General features: G+C 36.2%; 1 protein-coding gene across 1 annotated transcript; it reads left to right on the top strand.

Annotated features, from left to right (window-relative positions):
* Window positions 1–363: 363 nt before the first annotated feature.
* LOC104215794 (vacuolar protein sorting-associated protein 45 homolog) lies at window positions 364–10220 on the top strand. The gene is made up of 14 exons (XM_009765693.2): window positions 364–601; window positions 3175–3376; window positions 3531–3610; window positions 3823–4050; window positions 4466–4591; window positions 4881–4961; window positions 5045–5186; window positions 5307–5485; window positions 7383–7538; window positions 8110–8217; window positions 8620–8741; window positions 9461–9592; window positions 9700–9810; window positions 9925–10220. Exons 1-13 carry the CDS (start codon window positions 512–514, stop codon window positions 9758–9760), a joined length of 1707 nt encoding a protein of 568 aa, XP_009763995.1. The 5' UTR covers window positions 364–511; the 3' UTR covers window positions 9761–9810; window positions 9925–10220.
* The last annotated feature ends 17173 nt before the right edge of the window (window positions 10221–27393 follow it).

Below are 27393 nucleotides of genomic sequence, written 5' to 3'. Positions count from 1 at the left end.
GACCCAAAAAGTGAGTATAGATGCAAATCCCCGGCCTAAAGTAATTGCTTTACTTGATTTATGAAAGGCACACCCGTACTATACAGTTTAACGGTAATTTGCGTCTAAAAGTAGTTTTTAGTGTTTTGTGTTTTGTGTAGTTTTTACTGTTGCAGATTTTGGCATTTGGCGGATCTTGGTTAATATTTTTTTTTTCCTTCATAGCTCTTGTTAAATCTAACAATTGAAGTTTTCTTAAAATTTGAAGTTAAAAAATAATTACTTTTGGCAAACTTACAGAACCAAAAGAGCTCACAAATATACTGAAAGGGTCACTTTCAACCTACCCCAAACATAAGGGATCAGTTTTGTCACTTTGTCCCCAACGTTCTTTCTTCTTTTTTTCCCCCAACTCCAAGGCGTTCTTCAATTCCCTCCAAAGATTTGTTGAGATCTTTCTTTTTTCTGTTCCTGAATTTCATCGCAAAAACAAGATCAAATCATCAGCATAATTTTGGATTCCTAAGAAAAGATGGTATTAGTAGCAGCGGTGAGGGATTATATCAATCGCATGTTGCAAGACATTTCTGGGATGAAAGTCCTCATTCTTGATTCTCACACGGTTTGTTCTTTTCTTTCCAATTTAAAGACACCCTTTTGTTTGCTTCTTTGTTTTTTGTGTTTTTGTGTTGTGTGTGTTGTGTGTGTTCTTTAATCTAATCTTTTTGGTGTTTATTTCGTTTTATTTAATTGAGATGGTCATGTTGTTATCTGATCCGATAAATGGGTGATAATTCCTATCCAATTTGAAATTTCTGGACTGGGAAAATAAGTTGAGTGAGATGACTCCTTTATAAAGTTGCCTTTTTGAGTAATAAGTCTAGTGATCTGATGCCTTCTTGGTTTGAATTAATGTGTAGTTACAGATTGATATTAAATGGTGGCTTAATGAAATATCTTGAGCTCAAAGAATGAAAAAAAGAATTACTTGGAGCTTCAATCAGTCTATCAACAGAGGCGGATCCAAGATTTTAACTTTATGGGTTTAGGATCCCACTGAACCTACTGACCATTTGAATACTGGGTTCAAAATTTAATACTTGTACATATTTAGTAGGTTTCTTAACAAATATAAATGGTCAGAGCTAAAGCTATTGGGTTCGGCTGAACACACTTCTTAGATTATACAACTGCCCATGTCTATCAACCATTCGACTAGTTCTAAATACCAACTTAGTTGGGCTAGCTATATGAATTCTTTGGATCAAATCTGTTTTTATTCAGGTTCATTTCATTTAATACTAAATATTTTGTCTTTTAAGCCAAATTAGGAGTTCTTTTACTAGAGATTCGCTGAATATCATACTTATCCTACAAAGTTATACAAGTCTAGCCAAAATGAAAGGACTCCTTACGAACGCAGGGTCTAATCCGATTAGCTGGTAATGGTTATATGGATCCTTTGCTTCCATTGTGTTTTTTTCTTAGTAAGTCCGGCTGCTTTCAAGAGATTGTAGGTCTTTTGAGACAAGTATCCTCAATATGATTTTAGGTCTATATCTTATCCTTTTAACACCTTCAATCATCTCAAGAGACTTTAACTGGAAATGTTGGACAGGGAAGCCAAGCTGTATGAGCTAACAAGATTGTTATCAATGTGGTCAATGAAACACAAAGGAAAAAAAAGAAGTGCTCATTGCTCAGGCCACATTGCGAATTTTATCATTGAGGGTATGGGTAGATTTTGAGATGCAGAAATAATATCAGTAATTCATAACTCGTTAGTTTTTTTTGCTTAATACGTCCGAAAAGGAGATGAAAGAATGAATAGTGTTATCATCGATTGTTGTAGTGCTGGGGTTTGTGGATGTCATTGAAGTGATTGTAGTAAAGCAAAGGCGAGAAACCCTTTCTTGTAGGTGGGCTGATGTAGTTGGCAGGGTAATTAGACTTTAGACAATGTTTGCACACCTTGTCGTGTTAGTTTGTGCGAGAGTAAGCTTCTGTTTTGAATTTCATATTGGAGCAGCCGTTTTACTTTCAAAGAGATCTAAGCTGCTGTTTATGAATTCTGAAGATAGAGGATCAGGTTCTCTTGACCTTGTTTCTTACTGGAGTAGATTTTGGCATGAGTTGGAAGTTCGGAAGGATGCATGCCTAAGGCATCAAAAGATACTCTATATAGCTAGAAAGACATATCAGGAACTTATCGAATTCAGTCACAGCTTGCATTTTTGAAAGGATGGAAGGAGAGGAATCATAGATGTTTTGAAGGAAGAAGAAAGACCACGGAGAGATTCAAGTTCAAATGCGTATGGTTTTTGGTGTGACTCGAAGCTGTCAATGGTATACTTATCTTAAGTGGATTTTGTTATTTCTCTACATAGGTTGGTGTGTGAGTAAATCTCTGTACTTTAGTATAGGTCCAGCAACCATTTGGGGCTAACTTTGTATCTAATTAGAAGTTTTATGATACACTAGCAGTGAGTGCTCTCTACAGAACAGTTAAATTAAGATGCAGCAGGGAACTGACAGTTGCCTAATAGATGAAAACTTGATCAATCCTTTTCTTCTCAGTTCTATTAGCTTTGTCTTATATGTGTTCCCTCTTATGGCTAGCAGTGATGAGTGATGACTTCTTTTCTATGGAAAGCTGCCTGTTCCAGGAGATATTATGCAACCAACTTTTAATTTCCCTTGGTCCATTAGAAGAAGAAGAATAGAATACGCTTTGCATGTGCAGCAGGGTGGAAGTTCTCTAGATAAGGGTGTATTAGGTGTGGAATCAGGGTTCTGGAAGACGGTCTGCTGGATTTTAAGTTGTTTCCATTTCTATTTTTTGGATCAAGTAATGACTTCAGTTGTTTCTGCTTCTAGGTAGATTTTGACTGTTGGATACATCAATTAGTTTTGGGATGGTATTTTGGAATATAGTCGTCTACGGCATCTAAGCACTGCTTCTACCTATTTGTGTTTTTCTTTTATTGTAGTTAAGCTGGTAAAATATGATCACAAATGATGTAATTCTGCTTTACTATCAATAAACGGTGGCCCAGAATAATAATTAATCTTGTTTGATTCTTAAGATGTTAGGTGTAAGTTAAGTTTTAATTGATTATATCTGCAAAATCTCTTCTTGTGTTAATGCTATTTTGTCATAAATTGTGGTGTTTGCTTTTTGTTGTTAATGAGCAGGTTAGTTTTGTTAGTGTTGTGTACTCTCAATCAGAGCTCCTGAAGAAGGAGGTGTTCCTGGTGGAGCTGGTAGATTCTATTTCAATGTCCAAGGAATCCATGTCACATCTTAAAGCAGTTTATTTTCTAAGACCGATATCAGAGAATATTCAGCATATGCGGCGTCAACTGGCTCAGCCAAGATTTGGAGAATATCACCTTTGTAAGTATGTCCTCTATAATTGGACGGCACAGGAAATCTGCTAATAAGTTCAGGCTATATATTAAAATATTTCAAAAGAACATGTTAGTGTAAAATGCTGTTGTCCAAAGATTCTCAAGGATAAAACATTTAACATATCCTTTTTGTTGTGCAGTTTTCTCCAATATTTTGAAAGATACTCAACTTCATATGTTAGCCGATTCAGATGAACATGAAGTTGTCCAGCAGTTGCAGGTATGTTTAGAATTAGCATTTTCTACTGTTTAAATGGGAAATCATGTGCATTTGAAAAAGGATATTGCATAATATGGAAAAAACTAAGAAATTGTTGCTGATAACATCTTTCTATTGGAGCTCTAAAAATTTGTTGTGGCCTGTAACTTGTTTAAATTTTTTATTGAAACTAGACATTCGCTATGTTACATGATTATTGACGTGATTTGCAGGAATTTTATGCAGATTTTGTTGCGTTGGACCCTTACCATTTCACGTTAAATATGGCCTCAAACCACATGTATATGCTCCCAGCAGTTGTAGATCCATCAGCACTACAGCAGTTTTGTGAACGAGTTGTTGATGGAATTTCTGCGGTTTTCCTGGCGTTAAAGCGAAGGCCTATTATTCGATATTCACGGACATCTGATATTGCGAAAAGAATAGCACATGAAGCTTCTGTAAGCACGCCAACTGTATCTTTCTTTTTCGTCATGTTTGTTCTTTGTAGTCTAGAAAAAAAGGGCAGCCCAGTGCACTAAGCTCCAGCTATGCGCGGAGGTCCAGGGAAGGGCCAGACCACAAGGGTCTATTGTACGCAACCTTACCCTGCATTTCTGCAAGAGGCTGTTTCCAGTTTCCACGGCTTGAACCCGTGACCTCCGGGTCACATGGCAGCAACTTTACCAGTTACGCCAAGGCTCCTCTCTTGCAATAATCCTAATAATAGAACTTGATAGACTCTTTGTAGTCTATCAAGTTCTATTATTAGGATTATTACCTCTCTTGCTTGAGGTTGAAGGTGCAGTTGATTTTGGATATTTCAGATTGGAAAAGTAAAAAGTTGAACACAATTTTCTTCTGTCGATATTGCAGAAGCTGATGTACCAGCAAGAGAGTGGTCTTTTTGATTTCAGGAGAACAGAAGTTTCTCCGTTGTTGCTAATAATTGATAGAAGGGATGACCCAGTGACTCCACTGCTTAATCAGTGGACCTATCAGGTATGACTAGTCTGTAAGTTCTCTGTCCTTGTTATTTCTAACAGATTGTGCCTCTTCTGTACTTCTGTTATTTTCATCAAATTTAGCCGTGGAAACAGCCTCTTGCAGAAATGCAAGGTAAGGTTGCTTACTATAGACCCTTGTGGTTCGGCCCTTCCCCCGACCCCGTGCGTAGCGGGAGCGTAACCGGGCTGCTCTTTTGTGCCTCCCCCTCTTCTTCTTCTTCAAGTGACGTTAGTGTGTCACTTCTTTAAGTAATGCTGCTCATTTGTGCTATGTACTTTTACAGGCAATGGTTCATGAGTTGATAGGCATTCAAGATAACAAGGTCAACCTGAAAAATGTTGGCAAGTTGCCAAAAGATCAACAGGTTCAAAGTTATTTCCTCTTGTATCTAAATACAGCCTTGTTATCTTGGATGATTCATTACCTGTTGATTCTTTATGATTTTAGGAGGTTGTGCTATCATCTGAGCAAGATGCATTTTTCAAAGCTAATATGTATGACAACTTCGGAGATATTGGAATGAATATTAAGAAAATGGTGGACGACTTCCAACAAGTGGCAAAAAGTAACCAAAATATCCAGACGATAGGTTTGTATTTGCGAGCTTGTAGCTTAACTTTGGGTTGTACAGAAAGTGTTTCTGTTGCAACTCCGACATGGTATTTTTCTTCTAAAGAAGCTTCTATTCATAAGGCTTGCATTTTTGCAGAGGACATGGCTAAATTTGTGGACAACTACCCGGAATACAGAAAAATGCAAGGCAATGTTTCTAAGCATGTGACACTGGTTACGGAAATGAGCAAGATAGTTGAAGAGCGAAAACTCATGTTGGTTTCACAGACAGAACAAGAATTGGCTTGCAATGGCGGACAAGGGGCAGCATTCGAGGTAGCCTAGTCCTTCAGTATTGAACCATAACTTTCTTATCAGTTATGGAAAATAAATGTGGAAAACTTAAGTAGAAAATAAGGAAAATTTTCGTCTAGTCTTCTCTCTGTTTTCTACTTTTGGTGGTTATTTGGGCCAAGTTTTACATGCTAAATTCCTTTTTTTTTAATTAACTAGTTTGAATTCTGAAATTCCTTTGATTGCGTTGAAGATGTAACTAAAACCAAGGTCATTCCATGTTTAAGCAACAACAGTTCTTCTTTGGAACTTTGTTTGAAATTATTGTTTTAATGAACACATACTGCTAAATTGAAACTAACTGAGTTGTTCGTTAGAGGGGAGGAGGGACGAGGCAAAGAGATGCTTATTGTTGCATGTTATCACTTCTGAAACCATTATTACACATGATACAAACAATCTGGTATAGACAAGTCCTGGATAACAAGAGCTTAGGGTGTATCAAGTAAACTTGCCGCCTAGAAAGATAAACATGGACTAATGCGGTTTGATGTAGTCGTGAGCATATGTCGCTGAACCGAGGCATGTAACTTCTGAGTTGATGGTGTGCTTGTCGTGGTAAAGGGTATATTACTGTCACCAATCCTCCTGATCCTCTTGGGTCCCAATTTTTACTTATACCCAAAATAAAAGGAGAAGAAATGGAGTATCCCTGTCACCTCCCACCCTCTTGGTGAATGGATACACTAAACTATGAAGCATGGACATGAGAGTTAAGTCCACGTATTTGTGTTGGTCAGGTGTTAGCTAGCAATGTGCATGAAATTTATATGTTGTTTATGTCTCTTATTAATTTTTGTTCATCTATTTGGAAATTTTTTACTGATCTAGGAGTTTTTTTAAAGTTCCTGTTGGGTTTATTTACTGTGTTATTGTTGTTTTATAGGCTGTGTATTACTTATAAAAGTGTTACTTAAAAGAACATACATAAATTATAACATACTGTCTAATCCGTGTTGTGTCATCTTTTTTGAGTTTAACATTTTTGGGGTAAATCCCACCCCTAAACCCCTAGTTTCATGGGCCAACTCTTGTTTTTTTTTTTTTTTTTTTTTTAACTTTTCCCCCTTGGTGACTTGAAATCCAATTTCAACAATTGTGTCTCGGATTCTACTCTTGTGTCCCTATCCACGCTGTTAGGTGTTACACATTGATAATGTCATAACTATAGAGTTGTATTTGCATCTAATTTGTGATTTCCATATATAAAGTGGCTATTCAAGATACAACACATGTAGGATGTAATTGAAATCTACTTTTGAAATTACTAATATGTCAATGAGTTCGCTGGCCATGAACAAAATTGTCATACAACCTTGTATATTGTTGATCCTTGAAATGATACAAGTTTCTGTACCTCCTAAAAGAAAAGAGGAGGTGACAAATTTGGTTCAATCCAATACTAAATTGTTTAATAAATATTCTCTACCTTTCTTTGCTAAAATGATTCAGGTACATCACTGATATGTTCGGTGTTTATATTTTCTGATAAGCTCACTGCATTGATAACTTCAATCTTGACTTGAGATTTAGTGCAAAGTAGTCTGTTGACACTACTAAATATATGCTGTTGGTGCGCTGTTTGGACAGACTCCGCAGAAGCAAGTTCCAAATCTTTTAAACATGCTAATTCTATTCAGATATCTGGCAAGCAAACCAATACAGTGGGATAACGGCTCTGAAACTGAACTGATTCTCATGTCAGATGCTCATAATGTAAAATGTATTAACATGTCTGATATTGAGCCACAAATGTTAATTATATTTACTGTTTTGACTCGTCTTGTACTTAGCACTAGTGACTATAAGATTTGAAATCAGTGGAAGACGACGATCATTTTGGGTAAAATATCTTTTCTAAATGTTGCTATCTCTGCAGGCCGTGACAAATCTACTGAATAATGATAATATCTCTGATATTGACCGCCTGCGCCTCGTCATGCTGTATGCCTTGCGCTATGAAAAGGAGAGCCCTGTTCAACTCATGCAGCTATTCAACAAATTGGCATCTCGTTCGCCCAAGTATAAGCCTGGAGTAAGGAGGATTACTATGATTGTTGTCTTTTTCAGTTTCTCCTATGTGTTAGTCCTGCTATCCTTGTTCTCTTTGCATTTATTACCTGTATCTTACAAATTGTTCTGCCCTTGCTCATTGTTTCTCTCCATGTGAAAGAGTGAAAAAGAGATAATTAGGACCTCACTTGGTGCCTTCTGTAAAGGCAAATTTCTTTTAGCTAACAGTTAATGTGCTTTATTCTCTTTGTGGATTGATCTGATCTATTTGTGGATGCTCAAAAGATTATTGCTTCTGATGGTCTTAAAAAATTCTACTTTTCTCTTTATGCTCTAAAGATTGTACAAATAGGAAAAAAAGGGGAAACAAACAGCATTCTTTAAAATCGTGGTTATTATGTTTCATATAAGTAGGTAAAAAGTCAGTTAGTCTTGTTTATTTCATGCTTTTTGTTGGTTATAGTTTATGTGTAGGTATTTTGCATCAAAGTATATTTTCTTCTATTGTTGAGTTGATTGTTAATCTGAACTTGATGTTATATTGACTATTCCATATGACAAATGAAATCATTGTTATTGGTTATGGTTTGAAGCTAGTGCAATTCCTTCTAAAGCAAGCAGGAGTTGATAAGAGAACTGGGGATCTGTACGGGAACAGAGATCTCCTGAACATTGCGCGTAACATGGCTCGTGGGCTCAAGGTGCGTCTAGTATGTAGAATACTTTTTTTTCTCTCTGTACTATTAACAGAAACCAGAACTCTGTATAATCTAGAATTGTAGAAACATCTCTTCAAGCATTCGTATTTGGAAAAAGAAAATGCTAGTGTTAATATCCGCCTAGTCCCTCTTGGTTAATCTAAATTATGTTCCCAAATAGATAATCTAAAACTTCCAAATTGCTCGAGAAGTACTAAACAGTTCGGCTACTTACCAGAAAATACTAAAAAGTTGAACACAAAAATGTCTTTTTTGATATTTCCCTTTCCAGAGTTATAATGCCCCCCACCCCAACCCATCACCTCACCGAAATGATTATTACTATTTTTATCCAACACCTTGTAGATGCAGATTTTAATGGCTTACAGTTGAGTTTTATCTCAGGGGGTTGAGAATGTGTATACCCAGCATCAACCTCTTCTTTTCCAAACCATGGAGAACATCACCAGGGGGAGGTTGAGAGATGTGGACTACCCTTATGTAGGAAATCATTTTCAACAGGCCAGGTCAGTCAGTTGAGCTGCAATGATATTTTAAATTTTATTATTTCCATACTATTTTCTGCATCTTCTCTAGTTTTAGCGCGCCAAGGGAAAGACTAGAGTAAGCAGTACTCTAGCCAACTGACTTGCTTTTATTTGCAAGACCTTGGCAGTTTGATGTAAGAAGTGCAATTACTTTCTATAAATAATTCTGGCATGCACGAAATCTTCCTCATCGTAAGTGCGTGGCTCTGATACTAAAGTCACTATCTGTGTTATACATTTTAAATAGGGTTCAATAGATTTCTTTTGTGGTTATGCTAATACTTTGAAGAATGTTAATTTTGTAAACCAACAATTAGTGTCAGACAAACTTTTTTGTGTTTTTCTCTTCATAGTTTTTGAAACTTAGATTCGAAATGAGTTCAACTAAACTTGCTAGTCACATTTTAGGGTTGAAGATGAGGTGGAACCAGAGATAGAGTCAGGATTTGAAGTTTATGGGTTCTAAATTTGCTACGGAACCCATAACTCGTCTTAGTTACCGGGTTCGCAATTGAATATTTATACATATTTTAATGAATTTGTTAGTACAGATATAGTGTTTAACCAAAAGTGATTGAGTTCGCCCGAACCCGCCCCTCATAGGCTAGCTCCGCCTCTGGGTGGAACCTGGCTGAAAATACGATGGTGCTTAAACAATTTATGTGGCTAAAACAACCTTAATTGTTTGTCATATACAGGCCACAGGAGGTGGTGATTTTCATTGTTGGCGGGACAACATATGAAGAGTCACGTTCAGTTGCTCTGCAGAATTCTACAAATTCGGGGATCCGTTTTATACTTGGTGGTTCTGCCCTTTTAAATTCTAAGAGGTATGCTCTCCTTTTTATTCCAAACATCATCTTCTCCCAGTTATATTAAACTCTCTTATGCATTCAGTTAACCGAAATATTTTGTAATGTGTGTGGTGGACATGTAGATTCTTGAAGGACCTTGAAGAAGCTCAGAGAATCGCTCGTACAAGCACCAATATGGTGTGAATGTTGGACTCTATAGTACCTTGTGAAAATCTGAAAACTTACAATCTCAGGTAAAATCCAAGTTAAGCTTACCGCCCCTGTAATAAGTATACAACTTTTCAGCAGTGTTGATGATGACACTAGCTTTCGTGTTTAGTCTAAAAGGGGATATTTGGTTTCTGCAGAAGTACATAAAGAGCTGAGTGCGCTGATGAAAGTCCGATAAATACATTTTGTAGCCTTTGTAGTCATCTTCTTTCACAGCCTCCGTTTCCTGCCAGAGTGAGACGGTTTCTGAGACTTGTTCATCTGTATACCTCTTTCCATATACGCTATATTTGTTGTTTACATGTAATATTCTCATACTCCTGAGATCCTTTCTAGTCTTGTATTCTTGTAGGATTTCTGGGATTCTTCTAGGCTTGAATGATTTGAGCAGCTTTCTCAACTATTAATTGAAATCACACACAAGCTTTTCTGACGGAGGTGTAGTAATAGTTGTTGTATGTTTCTTTTTTTTTTTTCTGCCTTCTTTTATATTTGGCAAAATACCTTAAATCACCCCTAAACTTGGCTCAGATTATTAGTATCCTCCCTGAACTATGCTCGGTCTTAATTACCCCCCTCAACTTGGCCTTTTGAGAGACATTACCCCCCTAAACGCTGATGTGGCAAAAAGTGTGGGTGCACTTGCCTGCCACGTGGATTTTTCCTGTATATGTGACATTTTTTTGAAAAATAAAATATACTTTTTACCGTTTTAAGAATATTATTTTTTTAGATAATTTTTTTCGAATATAATTTATAATAAAAATTGGATAAAACTATATTATTTAGGCTAAATATTTTTATTTGGCCAAAAATAATAAACTTTTAATTACTATTTTTTTTAATTTGACCTGAAAATAAAGATTTATACAATTGAAATAAATAGTCAAGGCATCTAAAAGTTATAAAAAATAAATAGTCATTGCATCAATACACTCTTTTTATTTCTTCTTTTGATGCAATGACTATTATTTCAATTGTGTATTTTTACCTTTTTAGGTAAAATTTGTAAAAATAAAAAATAAAAAATTAGAGCACTGTATTAGTGCTATATAAAAAATTATAGCCAAAATAATTAATTTCAAACTATGTATTTTTTAAAACTTTTTAAATGCCTTGACTATTTATTTCAATTGTATAAATTTTTATTTTCAGGTCAAATTCAAAAAAAGATTAACTAAAACTTTATTATTTTTGTCCAAATAAAAATATTTAGCCTAAATAATGTAGTTCTATCCAAGTTTTATTATAAATTGTATTCGAAAAAAATTATCTAAAAAAGTAATATTCTTAAAACGGTAAAAATATATTTTGTTTTTCAAAAAAAATACCACATACAGAAAAATCCACGTGGCAGGTGAGTGCACCCACACTTTTTGTCACATCAGCGTCTAGGGGGTAATGTCTTTCAAAAGGCCAAGTTGAAAGGGGGATAATTAAGACCGGGCATAGTTCGGGGAGGATATCTATAATCTGAGCCAAATTTAGGGGTGGTTTAAGGTATTTTGCCTTTATATTTTGATACATTCTTAAAATTTGCCATACCATTTTCCTTGCCTGCCATCTTTTCTTAATTAGTCTACCTTGATTTTATTATATATAATTTCTTGATTAGTCTACTGAACTGGGAACACGGTCAAGTTAGATAACATATTATTGCATCAATCAAAAATAGTGGTAGTTACATAAAATTAGTGTGGTAAATTTTGAATTTTTAAAATTTTAAATTTATTTGTTTGCTAAGTTGTACCATCCTTTTTTTCTTTTGGAAATAGAATAGGCACAACTAACATTACCAGAGCTGAACCTACTGCCATTCTGCTCATCAACAAAACAGAATCTCAATAGCCGTCTTTTTGGAATCAAATGCAGTATTATTTACTCCATCCTCTTTAATTTTCTTGGCATTATTTCCTTATTAGTCCGTTTTTTATGGCGACGACGGTGTCTCTCTTCTGTACTTTGATTGTATGGCCTGGAATTGATACACAAGCACCCATTTTTCAGAAAATTAGAGTTTGTGGGACTTCCCATTTTGATGGAATATGGAAGATAATGGGTGTGTTTGGTACGAAGGAAAATATTTTTCAATTTTTCCATGTTTGGTTGACTAAAATGTTTTGAAAAATATTTTCTTATCAATTCATTTTCCTCCAATTGGAGGAAAATATTTTCCTTATCAAGAGAAGGAAAAACATTTTCCAAAGCTCATTCTTAACCTTCCTCACCCTCACCAACCCACCCCACCCCCTCTCCAAAAAAAGGTTTTTTTTTTTTCAAATTTCAGTTTTTCCGTTACCACCCACCCTACTATGCCTTCACCCCTCCCCCCCCAAAAAAAATATTTTTTTTACCTTAATTTTTTTTTGCAATTTTAAATTTCTATTTTTTCATTTTTCTACACCACCCACCCCAACCCCCACCTGCCCACCCCCCACCCCACCCTCTTTTCAAAAAAAGGGTTTTTCTTTTTTTCAAATTTCAGTTTTTCCGTTACCACTCACCCAACTACCCCTCTATCCCCGCACAAAAAAAAAATTAAAATATATTTTTCAGTTTTAATTTTATTATTTATCGGTTTAAAGGCTCAAAATTTTACAAATTCCAAAATTATAAGTTCGGAGGTTTATGTGTTTGGAAGTTTACGGGTTTAGAAATTATAAAGTTTACAGGTTCGAAATTCCGCGGTTTTGAAAGTTTAGCGGTTCGAAAGTTTATGAAATTTGTGGGTCCGGAAGGTTGTTGGTTTGAAAGTTTATGGCTTCATGTTTATTATATCTAAATTATTTATGAATACTCTTAAAAAATTATTTTTCTTAATTTGCGTACCAAACACCGAAAAATGAATAAAATTATTACTTATTTTCCAAAAAAAAAATTTCTTGGAAAACATTTTCCATTCCGTTATACCAAACACACCCAATGTTTCAAAAAATTTTGATGAGGATAAATGTTGAAGCAGTCTCTTTACTGCATAGCAAATGGCAATCAAGCACAAGCATGATCAAGTGGCTTTTGCATGCAATGAAGTGACCTTCAAACCAAAGAGTTATAGCAGTAGTTTTTTAGCCAACAATACTTCCTTGTCATAGTAAGTAAACATTGCTAATCATTATCTTGCAATAATGACAACAACAACAATTCAGTATAATTCCATGGTGGGGTTTGGGAAGAATAGGGTGTACGCATATCTTGTCCCTATACCCAAGGTAGAGAGGCTTTTTCCGAAAGACCCTCGGCACAAGGAGATGAAAAAGAGGCAATGGAACAGTAACAACCACATACGCCAAGAAGACAGTGTCAGCAACCTAAGAATCAAAAAAATAAATGGAAAAGACAGTAACAATATTCAAAACAATGGAAAGGTACTAGGCAATCAGAGCAGAAAACAGTACAAACACAACAAATACCACTAGCAATCTAAAGCAAGACACTACAAACTAGCCTACCACCCTCAACAAGGAAGAAAATGTTCAACTACCTACTAACCTACAACCCCAATGCTCGCCCTCCAAACCTTCCTATCTAAGGTCATGTCCTCGATGAGCTGGAGTCGCGCCATGTCCTGCCCGATAACCTCTCCCCAATATTTCTTAGGCCGTCCTCTACCTCTTCTCGTGCCTGTCAAGGCCAACCGCTCGCACCTCCTAACCCAGGGCGTCCAGACTTCTCCTCCGCACGTGCCCGAATCATTTAAGCCTATTTTGTCATCCATGGGCGCCACTCCCACCTTAGCGCGAATATCTATCTTGCAATAATGATGGCCCTGTAATATTACGAAGGCCATCTCTTCCTATCTTTGTTAAGTAAATGTCTATTCTTCATGGACAGAAGGTATCTTAATTATTCAAGTAAATGAAGTAATTTCTGCACAAACATTTTTAGCAATTAAACTTTATAAATTTGGGTATGTTTTTCTTGATTAAATCATTGCTCTGTATACATTATGAAAATCACTAAGTTCCGCAATCCTGAGTTATTAATAGAATTTTATATTATATTTACAGTCTAGAACTGAATTAAAATTCTTGCAATTGGTATCAAAACGAAATTAGAAATTAATAATTTTCCGCTAAACTAGTATTTTCTTCTAATTTTGTGAACTCTATACTACAAAAAGAAGGCTTTTGCCAACAGCCTTTTTTGTTGAATATACTAAATGTTGTTGCTGACTTTTGACAACAACTAAGAAGTCGTTGAGATAAACTCCGATGCGAAAAGTCTATGCAACAAGAAAAACATTGTTGCCAAACGCTAACTTAATACAATATGTTATGAAACAATAAAAGAAGAAGAATATTGCAGAGAAAGAGAGAGGAAATTCTTATTGAATCTTGGGATTATTTACAATGGAATAGAACCCTTTATTTATAGGGGAAGATGACTTAGCCACAAAGTAATAAACCCTAGAATCTCTCTAGAATATAGACATTCACCTTAAATAAAATTCTATTTATAACACTTCCCCTTGAATGTCTATTCAACAGATAATGTGTCTCCTTAAAACCTTAAATAAATAAAGCCCAATGGGAAAAAAAATTCTAGAGAAGGAAAAAGAGTACACATATCTAACAATACGCCTTTTGGTTGCCTCGTTAAAAACCTTGCAAGGAAAACTCAGTGGGACAAAACTTTGTAAGGGAAAAAGAGTACAACGCGTATTAACTCCCCCTGATGAGAGCATTAATTCACATCTTTAAGCATTTGCATTCCAATCTTGTGCACCATCTTCAAACGATCTTTGGTAGAGACTTGATAAACAAATCAGTCATATTAACTTGAATGAATATATTGCATCTTGAAAATATATGTCTTTCATATGGAATCAATTCTACTTGAATTATGCCTCTTTCATTTGGCCAATACTTTTGTGTCTATATTCGATAGACTTAAGATCCTCATCTATACTTAGCGCTATGATAGATGTCGTCGACAAACATTTTATATCGGTTCCAATATTTTTTCATAAAGACATAACATAGAGATCACTTCATTTATATATTCAGGTACCTGAATCTCTCATGAGACTTTATGAAGTGTTATGTCATGTGATCTTCTAGATCACTTGCCTCCTTTATTATGATCATTTTGATCATTTGCTCATCTTCTTTATCAAAAAGTTTTATTTGAAACCAATTAGTATATACGCTTTAAGCGTACCATAGATTTTGTCCTTCTAAGACTTAATAGGAGCATTTGCAATGAGAATATAGTTACTTTCTTTGGACCAACAAATGCGTCTAGCATGCTTTGCAATATATTGCAAATGAATTATCCTTTTATGAACTTCAAGTTCATATTATTTTATTCGAGGATCTAGATATACACATGATAATTCATTCCACGTAACTTTTTCTCAACTGTTTATCATGTCTCCCCCCCATTTAGAAAAACTAACTTGTTTCCTCAACTTTGAGAACTCATCTTTGTGCGTTATGGTGTTAATCAATGTACACTGCACATCAATAATAATAAGATGGAATTATTTGGTTCCTGACCCTGAACCATTTGTGAGGGGAGAATGTAATATACTTTCGTATATAACCTATATCAAATTGATATAGATAACTTTGTTCTCATAAACAATAGTTTAGCTATTAAGTGGAGACACTCAATAAATTATTTTGTTAAACTGGTTGTGATGTAAACCAACATATATAGATGAACTTCTTGAATAGAAAATCTGGAAATTATGCTCGAAATTAAACTATTGAGCAAGTTACCTCGCAAAATACCATGTTGCGAGTTAATAATAATTGCACATGTAACCATCTCATAGATGCATTTTATGTGGTATACATGGCAGGTGAATGAGCCTATATTCACTTTTGATATTTCCAGCATTCATGGGATTCAATCCCAATTTTAGTTGGTCTACTAATTAATAAGAACAAGCAATGTAAGAGAATTCGTAAAGAATTTTTTAGTTCTTTAATATTTACCCATGTGAATTCTCTATTATTTTTGCACACCATACTTAAATTGATATGGCTAACCCAAATGCCAACTGAATAAATTATCAATATTGATAAACTTCAAATTTACACCATGACGTGTGAAATTATTAATAAACACCAAGTTTATTATGATAAGAGTTTTTATATCAATAAACTTCTACTTTATTATGTCATTCTTTTGTTTGTATAGTACAAACTGGAGAATAAAGCGGGTAACTTTTCACATACATACCCGCTATAAGTTGTAGTAGTAGAAGATATTAAACCTTTCCTTTATTTATAGTCTCAGTATGACCAACCGCTTTCGCGAATACTTTAGAAACTAAATAAGTTTCTTTGAGACTTACTACAACACAATATCTTATTGATAATCAATTTTATTTCTCCAAAATAGTGGTAATTGGCTCTTCTAGAGGTCTCAATTAATTTTGTACTACCATATATTTATCAACATCCATATGGTCATATATCTCTTTCAAGGAGAAAGTTATACCATTATGGTCATGGTCAAAATTATATGCAAGATATGTTTCTTGCATTATTGTTGCCCTTTAATAATCACATTGCCAAAATATTTTGGCGTACAATAGGTACGTGACCAATGACCATTCATGTCATAATAATAATATTATTTTCTTTTATCATCTCAAACCTCCTTCTAGAGGTGAGTGTGGTATATTCACTACCACTAGCACGTTCATATTCTTTGAAGAATGAATATGTATTCATAAATCAGATGTTGTCACATTCACATCATGAATGAACCATAATCATCTATATGTTCTTTATAAAATCTCATGTCAAATCAATGACAAATATTACTTTCACAAAGTGAAAGATTATTTTGAGAATCCTTATTATTCTCATTATCACAATGATGACGATTATAATTTCGTCTATTGCCATGTCCACATCCATTGATACCTTCACGGTAATAATTTTGTCTTCTTTCAGACTTATCACATATTGCTATCACATTCTCTTAAGGGAATGAGAATGGAGCAAATTCAATGGGACGGATTTTCAATTATTTGCCCACAATCATACATGAATTTGATCATGGCAAGACATAGAAATTTTACCACTTTGGGTGGTTATAATTTCTTTCAAACTCCATTAGAGTTACAATCAAAATTTATCGCCTTTATAATTTCTTTCAAACTCCATTAGAGTTACAATCAAAATTTATCGCCTTTGTTTGTATTTAAAATCAAATTGTAGAATGTCAAGAATTTGAAAGAGAAAAGTAAAATGTTTACCTTAAATCCAGAATTTAATCATGAAGGAAGTTCATGGAACAATTGACAATCATTATGCTCACTAAAATGTCATGTAATATGACTTGTCAACGCGTTTAGACGACAATTCCTACATCTTTTTTTTTGTGTGGTAATTTCAATAAATTTTAACCTGTTATAAATATAATTGTATTTAAGGTAAATGTCTATATTTTAGAGAGATTTTAGGGTTTGTTACTTGGTGGCTAAGTCACTTTTAACCCTATAAATAGAGCGGTTTTATTCCATTGTAATTCATCCCAAATCAATAAGAATACTCTCTCTACTTTTCTATGCAATACTCTTCTTCTTCTTTTATTTTTTTATAACACGTTATCAGCACGAGACTCTAACCAATTAAGTAGAAGCTTGGGATTGAGCATAATAATTATCAATTGTTCCATGAACTTCCTTCATGATTAAATTATGGATTTAAGGTACGTATTTTACTTTATTTTTCTCTTTTAAATTCTTGAAATTCTATAATTTGATTTTAAATATAAACAAAGACAATAAAATTTGATTATAACTCTAATAGAGTTTGCAACAAATTACAACCATCCAAAGTGGTAAAATTTCTATGTCTTGCCATGATCAAATTCATGTATGATTGTGGGCAAAGAAGTGAAAACCCATCCCATTGAATTTATTTCATTCTCATTCCCTTAAGAGAATGTGGTAGCAATATGTAATAAGTCTGAAGGAAGACAAAATTATTATCGTGAAGGTATCAATGGATGTGGACGTGACAATAGACGAAATTATAATCGTCATCATTGTGGTAATGAGAATAATAAGGATTATCAAAATAATCCTTCACTCTGTGAAAGTAATGTTTGTCATCGATTTGATATGAGATTTTGTAAAGCACATATAGATGATTATGGTCTATTCATAATATGAATGTGGCAACACGTGATTTGTGTATATATATTTCATTCTTGAAAGAATGTGAACGTGCTAGTGGTAGTGAATATACCACACTCACATCTAGAAGAAGGTTTGAGATAAAATAAGAAAATAATTTTATTATTATGGCATGAATGGTCATTGACCACGTACCTATTGTGATTATGCCAAAATATTTTGATAATGTGACTAGTACAATGGAAGCAACATATCTTGTCTATAATGATTTTGACCATGACCATAATGGTATAACTTTCTCCTTGAAAGAGGAATTCACCATATGAATGATGATGAATATGTGGTAGTACTAAATTAGTTGAGAGCTCTCGAAGAGCTAATTATACAATTTTGGAGAAATAAAATTGATTATCACTAAGGTATTGTGTTGTAGTAAGTCTCAAAGAAATTTATTGAGTTTCTAATGTAGCCACGAAACCGGTTGGTTATATTGAGACTATAAATAATGAGAAGACTTAATATCTTCTATTACTACAACTTGTAGCGGCGTAATATGTATGTGAAAAGGTACCCGCTTTATTCTCCAATTTGTACAACACAAATAAAAGAATGCTACAATAAAGTAGAAGTTTATTAATATGAAAACTCATATCATAATAAATTTAGAGTTTATTGATAATTGCACACGTCATGGTGTAAACCTGAAGTTTATCAATATTGATAATTTATTCAGCTGGCATAATTGGTTTAGCTATATTAATTTAAGCATGATGTGCAAAAATAATAGATAATTCACATGGGTAAATATTGAAGAACTAGAAAATTTTGTATGAATCTCTTATGTTTTTTGTTCTCATTAGTTAATAGACAACTAAAATTAGGGTTGAATCCCATGAATCTAGAAATATAAAATATGAATATGGGCTCATTTACCTGTCATGTATATCACATAAGATGAATCTATGAGATGGTTACATGTAAAATTATTATTAACCCGCAACTTGGTGTTTGCGAGGTAAATTGCTCAATAATTAAATTTAGAGCATAATTTCCAGATTTTCTATTCAAGGAGTTCATATTGATAAGTTGGTTTACATCGCAGTTGGTTTAGCAAAATAATTTATTGAGTGCCTCCACTTAATAGCTAAACTATTACTTATGAGAACAAAGTTATCTATATCAGTTCGATATACGTTATATACGAAAGTATATTACATTCTCCCCTCACAAATGGTTCACGGTCAGGAACCAAATAATTTTATCTTATTATTATTGATGTACGTTGTATATTTTGATTAACACCATAAAACACAAAGGTGAGTTTTCAAAATTGAGGAAGAAAGTTAGTTTTTCTAACATGATGGGGAGACAGAATAAAAGTTGAGAAAACGTTACGTAGAATGAATTATCATTTGTACATCTAGATCCTCAAATAAGATAATATGAACTTGAAGTTCATAAAAAGATAACTCATCTGCTATATATTACAAAGCATGCCGGACGCATTTACTGATCTTAAAGAAAGTAACTATATTCTCACTGCAAATGCTCCTATTAGAATAAGTCCTGGAAGGACAAGCCTATAATACGCTTAAAGCGTATAGACCAATCGGTTCAAATAAAATTCTTGATAAAGAAAATGAACAAATGATCATAATAAGGAGGCAAGTGATCTAGAAGATCACATGACATAATACTTCATAAAATCTCAGGAGAGATTCAAGTATCTGAAAATATGAATGAAGAGATCTCTATTTATGTCTTCATGAAAAAAGGAGGTTGGAACCGATATAAAATATTCTCTGACAATATCTATGATAGCGCTAAATATAGATGAAGATCTTAAGTCTGTCGTATATAGACACAAAAATATTAGCCAATTGGAAGAGACATAATTCGAATAGAATTGGTTTCATATGAAAGTCATGTAGTTTTGGCTATGTCATTCAAATACTTGAAAGTATAAAGTCAATGGTGTGTGTAATTACCTTTATCAATCTTATATGTCTAGCATGACATAAAAACATGATATGCATCTAAAGTCCATTCATATGGCTTATATAGAATTCTAGGTCATGAAGTACTACATCCTAAATGTAATTTGTGCACGTTTGTATCTGTCCCGACCCCAGTTCGCCCTCCGTGAACTATTGTGATGACACCTAGTCTCTACGACTAGGTAAGCCTAACAAATGCAGAAAAGAAATAATTTGCGAAAAGAAAGTATTATAAAACTGAAATAACAAAATGAAATAGTGTTTAAGATGTCGCCTGACACATAATAGTACAAGAATCTCAACGTAACACTTCCCAAAATCCGAAACCCCATGAATCACAAGCTAAAAGATACATAAGAAGCTCTAACTCCAGAAATGTCTAACAAAAAGGAAAATATTGAAGGGCTATACTATTACAGAAAGATAGAAAGGGACTCCTCGGTCTGCAGACACGGCAGATATACCTCGAAGTCTCTACAGAAGCGCCTCGCCTCAAAGATGATAAGACTGAGTGGAAGTACTTGGATCTGCACATGAATAACATGTGTAGAAAGGGCATGAGTACACCACAGCGGTACTCAGTAAGTGCCAAGCCTAACCTCGGTTAGGCAGTGACAAGGAAAGTCAGGGCCCTACTGAGGTTAAATGAAAAAGAAGGTGTAACAGTGTAAAAATAAGACCGTATAATAAGTGCAACAGTAAAGAGTAACACAGAATAGAAAGAACAACAATAACTACTATAGAGACAAAGTAAACACGGGGAGAAATATAGCTCAACACAGAAATAACAACCGGGGATCTCCCAGGATACCGTCCTGTAGTCCCAAATATAAATATCTAGTGGATCTCCCGGGATACCGTCCCGTAGTCCAACTCATAATGCGTGGGGATCTCCCGGAATACTGATCCGTAGTCCCAAATGTAAATACTTAGTACAGGAGGAATCTACTGGGTGCAATCCCGTAATTACAATGTAAATATATAAGGGGATCTCCCGGAATACCGTTCCGTAGTCCCAAAGTAAATATACAGGGGGATCTCCCAGGATACCGTCTCGTAGTCCCAAAGTAAACACACAGCAACAACAAGAAGAATACACAATTCAATTCAAATTCCATACCAAGGTAAAACATGTATTTCTAGCCTAGCATGCTGCACGTAATCCAAATAAGGCAGTTTGAGCAAGTACAACAATTAAGTCAATTAGACATGCTTCTCTAAGCTAACAACATGCTTAAATTGCAAGTAGTATAAACAGGAAAAAAAAAGAAACATAATTAAATTTACTTAAAGAAAAACCGAATTTTTCAAAAATTTGTACAAGTACGCACTCGTCACCTCACGTACAAGGCATTTCAAATATAAATAATACCAAATCCTAAGGGGAGTTCCCCCACGCAAGGTTAGACAAGCCACATACCTTGAACCGGCTGAAAATCAACCCGAAACCACGTTCTTGCCACGAGTACTCGACTCCAAATGACCCAAACCTATTCAATTTAATTGCATAATGTAAATAACACTTCAAGTAACTGATTCTACAAACAAATTCTAAGCTAATACGCGAAATTAGGTAAAATGACCAAAATGCCCATCGGGCCCATGTCTCGGAATCGAGTAAAATTTACATTTTCATAATCCTCATACTCTCACGAGTCTAACCATACCAAAATTATCAAAATCCAATGTCAAATCCCCAATCAAAACTCGAATTTTTGCTCTAAGAACTCTCCCTCAATTTTCATACAAATTCTGAAATTAAATGATGAATTCATGTTTAGTATTAATGAGTTACAAGCAAAAAGGAGTTAAGAATCGTTACCCAATCGATATCTCTGAAAATTCCTCAAAACCTTGCTCAAATCTGAGCTCCCAAGCTCTAGTTTTCACAAAAATGGCTAAACCCTCGATTTTGAACTTAAATATTCTACCCAGGTATTTCCTTCTTCGCGAATGTGGAAGGACCATCGCGTTCGCGAAGCACAACTTTACTTGGTCCGGCTTTCCTTCATCGCGAACGCGGTGCACAATCTCTTCCTCCTACGTGAACACGGGAACACCATCGTAAACGCGTAGGTACAAGACCTCACAGCTTCGCGAACGTGGAAGAAACTTCGCGAATGCGAAGCATTAAACCTCCCCTAGCCCCAGCTCCTCTTCGCGAACGCGAGACCCCACTCGCCAACGCGAAGAAGGAAACCAGAACTGGGCTGCTGCAAATTTTTTGCAATTTCTCTAAGTTCCAAAATGACCCGTTGAGCATCCGAAACACACCCGAGGCCCCCGTAACCTCAACTAAATATGTCAATCAATTCTAAAACATCATTCAAACTTATTCCAATCTTCGGAACGCTAAAAAAATATCAAAACACCAATTTAACATAGGATTCAAGCCTAAGAACTCCGAAAACTCTCAAATTACACTTTCGATCAAAAAGTCTATCAAACCTCGTCCGAATGACCTGAAATTTTGCAAGCACGTCACATTCAACACTACGGAGCTACTCCAACTTTCGGAATTCCATTCCGACCCTTAAATCAAATTCTCACTGCCGAACCGGAAACTTCAAAAATTCAACTTTCGGCATTTCAAGCCTAAATTAGCTACGAACCTCCAAAATACAATCCGAAACGCTCCTAAATCCGAAATCACTCAAGGAGCTAATGGAACCGACGGAATTTTATTATGAGGTCGTTTTCATACTGCTCCGACTACGATCCAAATTCTAATGCTTAAGCTCTCATTTAGGGACTAAGTGTCCCTAAACACTCCAAAACTCAAAATCGAACATCCTGGCGAATCATAATAGCAGAATCACACACAGGAAAAATAGTTAATAGGGGATCGGGTCGTTAATTCTTAAAAGGATCGACCGGGTTTTTACATCCTCCCACACTTAAACATTCGTTCGTCCTCGAACGAGCATATAGACATACCTGAAATAGTGAAAAGATGAGGGTAACGACTGCACATATCCTGCTCGGTCTCCCAGGTAGCCTCCTCGACCAGCTGACCCCGCCAATGAACCTTTACTAAGGCAATGTTCTTTGATCTCAGCCTTCGAACCTGCCTGTCCAATATTGCCACTGACTCCTCAACATAAGATAGATCCTTGTCCAACTGAACTGAACTGAAATCCAACACGTGCGAAGAATCACCGTGATACCTCCGGAGCATCGAAACATGAAATACCGGATGAACTTTTGCCAAACTGGGAGGTAAGGCAAGCTCATAAGCAACTTCCCCAACACACCTCAATATCTCAAAAGGACCAATAAACCTCGGACTCAATTTCCCTTTCTTCCCAAATCTCATAACGCCCTTCATAGGCGAAACCCGAAGCAGAACCCGCTCTCCAACCATATAAAAAATATCACGAACCTTTCGATCAGCATAACTCTTCTGTCTGGACTGGGTTGTACGGAGTCTATCCTGAATCACCTTAACCTTCTCCAAAGCATCCTGAACCAAGTTTGTGCCCAATAATCTAGCCTCACCCGGCTCAAACCAACCCACCGGGGATCTACATTGCCTACCATATAAAGCCTCATACGGTGCCATCTGAATGCTGGACTGATAGCTATTGCTGTAGGCAAACTCTGCCATTGGTAAGAACTAATCCCAAGACCCTCCAAACTCAATCACACATGCATGGAGCATATACTCAAGAATCTGAATAGTGCGCTCGGACTGTCCGTCCATCTAAGGGTGAAATGTTGTACTCAACTCCACCCGAGTACCCAACTCATGTTGTACGACCCTCCAGAACCGTGATGTGAACTGAGTACCTCTATCTGAAATGATGGAAACTGAAATACCATGTAGAAGAACAATCTATCGGATATAAATCTACGCTAGACACTCCGAAGAATAGGTAGTACATACCGGAATGAAATGTACGGAGTGGTTAGCCGATCCACAATCACCTAAATGGCATCAAACTTCCTCAAAGTCCGTGGGAGCCCAACTACAAAGTCCATGGTGATATGCTCCCACTTCCACTCCGGAATCTCTATCTGCTGAAGCAACCTACCTGGTCTCTGGTGTTCATACTTCACCTGCTGATAGTTGAGGCACTGAGCTACAAACCCAACTATATCATTCTTCATCCACCTCCACCAATAGTGCTGCCTCAAATCCTGGTACATCTTCGCGGCACCCGGATGAATGAAATATCACGAACTATGGGCCTCCTCTAGAATCAACTCCCGAAGCCCATCAACATTGGGTACACAAATCCGACCCTGCATCCTCAATACCCCGTCATCACCAATAGTCACATCTCTGACATCACTGTGCTGAACCTGTCCTTGAGGACAAGCAAATGAGGGTCATCAAACTGACGCTCCCTGATACGATCAAATAAGGAAGACCGAGAAACCACGCAAGCTAGAACCCGACTGGGCTCTGAAAGATCCAATCTCACAAACTAGCTGGCCAAGGCCTGAACATTCATTGCCATGGGTCTCTCCGTTGCTGGTAAATAAGCCAAACTCCCCAAACTCTCTGCCCGATGACTCAAAGCATCGGCCACCACATTAGCCTTGCCCGGGTGATACAAAATAGTGATATCATAGCCTTCAGCAACTCTAACCACCTCCTCTGGTGCAAATTTAGATCCTTTTGCTTGAACAGGTGCTGCAAGCTCCGATGATCAGTATATATCTCAAAAGGAACACCGTACAAATAATGAAGCTAGATCTTCAGGGTGTGAACAATGGCAGCTAACTCGAGATCATGGACAAGATAATTCTTCTCATGTACCTTCAACTGTCTGGACGCGTAGGCAATCACCCTACCGTCCTGCATCAAAATCGCTCCAAGGCCAATCTTCGAGGCATCACAATAGACAGTAAGTGCTAGCCTAACCTCGGTCCGGTAGTGACGAGGAAAGTCAGGGCCCTACCGAGATTAAATGAAAAACAAGGTGTAACAGCGTAAAAATAAGACAGTATAATAAGTGCAACAATAATGAGTAACACAGAATAGAAAGAACAGTAATAACTACTACAGAGGTAAATTAAACACAGAGAGAAATATAGCTCAACACAAAAATAACAATCGGGGATCTCCCAGGATACCATCCTGCAGTCCCAAATATAAATATCTAGTAGATCTCTCGGGATACCGTCCCGTAGTCCAACTCATAATGCGAGGGGATCTCCCGAAATACCGATCCGTAGTCCCAAATATAAATACTCAGTACAAGGGGAATCTACCGAGTGCAATCCCGTAGTTCCAATGTAAATATGTAAGGGGATCTCCCGGAATACCGTTCCATAGTCCCAAAGTAAACATACAGGGGGATCTCTCAGGATACCGTCCCGTAATCCCAAAGTAAACACATAACAACAAAAAGAAGAATACACAGTTCAATTCAAACTCATACCAAAGTAAAATAGGTATTTCTAGCCTAGCATGCTGCACGTAATCCAAATAAGGCAGTTTGAGCAAGTATAGCAATTAAGTCAATTAGACATGCTTCCCTAAGCTAACAACAGGCTTAAATTGCAAGTAGTATAAACATGAAAAAAAAGAAACACAATTAAATTTACTTAAAGAAAAACCGGATTTTTCAACAATTTGCACAAGTACGCACTTGTCACCTCATGTACAAGGCATTTCAAATATCAATAATACCAAATCATAAGGGGAGTTCCCCCCCCCCACAAGGTTAGGCAAGCCACTTACCTCGAACCGACTCAAAATCAACCTGAAATCACGTTCTTGCCATGAGTAGTCGACTCCAAATGGCCCAAATCTATTCAATTCAATTGCATAGTGTAAATAACACTTCAAGTAACTGATTCTACAAATAAATTCTAAGCTAATACGCGAAATTAGGTAAAATGACCAAAACGCCCATCGGGCCCACGTCTTAGAATCGAGTAAAATTTACATTTTCATAATCCTCATACTCTCACGAGTCTAACCATACCAAAATTATCAAAATCCAATGTCAAATCCCCAATCAAAACTCGAATTTTTGGTCTAAGAACTCTCCCCCAATATTCATACAAATTCTGAAATTAAATGATGAATTCATGTTTAGATTAATGGGTTACAAGCAAAAAGGAGTTAAGAATCGTTACCCAATCGATATCTCTGAAAATTCCTCAAAACCTTGCTCAAATCTGAGCTCCCAAGCTCTAGTTTTCACAAAAATGGCTAAACCCTCGATTTTGAACTTAAACATTCTGCCTAGGTATTTCCTTCTTCGCGAACGCGGAAGGACCCTCGTGTTCGCGAATCACAACTTCGCTTGGTCGAGCTTTCCTTCATCGCGAACACGGTGCACAATCTCCTCCTCTTACGCAAACGCGGGAACACCATCGCGAACGCGTAGGTATAAGACCTCCCAACTTTGCGAACACGGAAGAAACTTCGCGAACGCAAAACATTAAACCTCCTCCAGCCTCAGCTCCTCTTCGCGAACGCGAGACCCCACTCGCGAATGCGAAGAAGGAAACCAGAACTGGGCTGCTGCAAATTTTTTGCAATTTCTCTAAGTTTCAAAATGACCCGTTGAGCATCCGAAACACACCCGAGGCCCCCGAGATCTCTACCAAACATGCCAACTAATCCTAAAACATCATTCAAACTTGTTCCAATCTTTGGAACGCTCAAAACAACATCAAAACATCAATTTAACATAGGATTCAAGCCTAAGAACTCCAAAAACTCTCAAATTATGTTTTCGATCAAAAAGTCTATCAAACCTCGTCCGAATGACCTGAAATTTTGCAAGCACGTCACATTCAACACTACGGAGCTACTCCAACTTCCAGAATTCCATTCCGACCATTAGATCAAAATCTCACGGCCGAACCAGAAACTTCAAAAATTCAACTTTCGGCGTTTCAAGCCTAAATTAGCTACGGACCTGCAAAACACAATCCAAACACGCTCCTAAACCCGAAATCACCCAACGGAGCTAACGAAACCGACGGAATTCCATTCTGAGACCGTCTTCATACTGCTCCTACTACGGTCTAAATTCTAAAGCTTAAACTCTCATTTAGGGACTAAGTGTCCCTAAACACTCCGAAACTCAAAATCATACATCCCGGCGAATCAAAATAGCAGAAACAAACACGAGAAAAGTAGTTAATAGGGGATCGAGACGTTAATTCTTAAAACGACCGGCCGGATCGTTACAGTATCTTGCTAAAACTATAAATATTATAATGTGATAGCGAGAATTTTCAAGATGCAACATATTCATTGGAGTTAATATGGCTGATTTATTCACCAAATCTCTGCCGACGTCAACCTTCAAGAAGCTAGTGCACAAGATTGGGATGTGAAAGCTCAAAGATGCGAATTGATGCTCGCATCAGGGGGAGTTAATATGCGTTATACTCATTTTTCCTTATAAGGTTTTGTCCCACTGGGTTTTCCTCGTAAGGTTTTTAATGAGGCAACCAAAAGGCGTATTGCTAGATATGTGTACTATTTTTCCTTCTCTAGAATATTTTTTCAATGGATTTTATTTTAGTTAAGGTTT

This window comes from Nicotiana sylvestris, chromosome 4 (assembly GCF_000393655.2).
Source record: "Nicotiana sylvestris chromosome 4, ASM39365v2, whole genome shotgun sequence".
Taxonomy (NCBI): Eukaryota; Viridiplantae; Streptophyta; class Magnoliopsida; order Solanales; family Solanaceae; genus Nicotiana; species Nicotiana sylvestris.
Note: the sequence above shows the minus strand (reverse complement) of the source record. Positions and strands in the feature narration are given on the sequence as shown.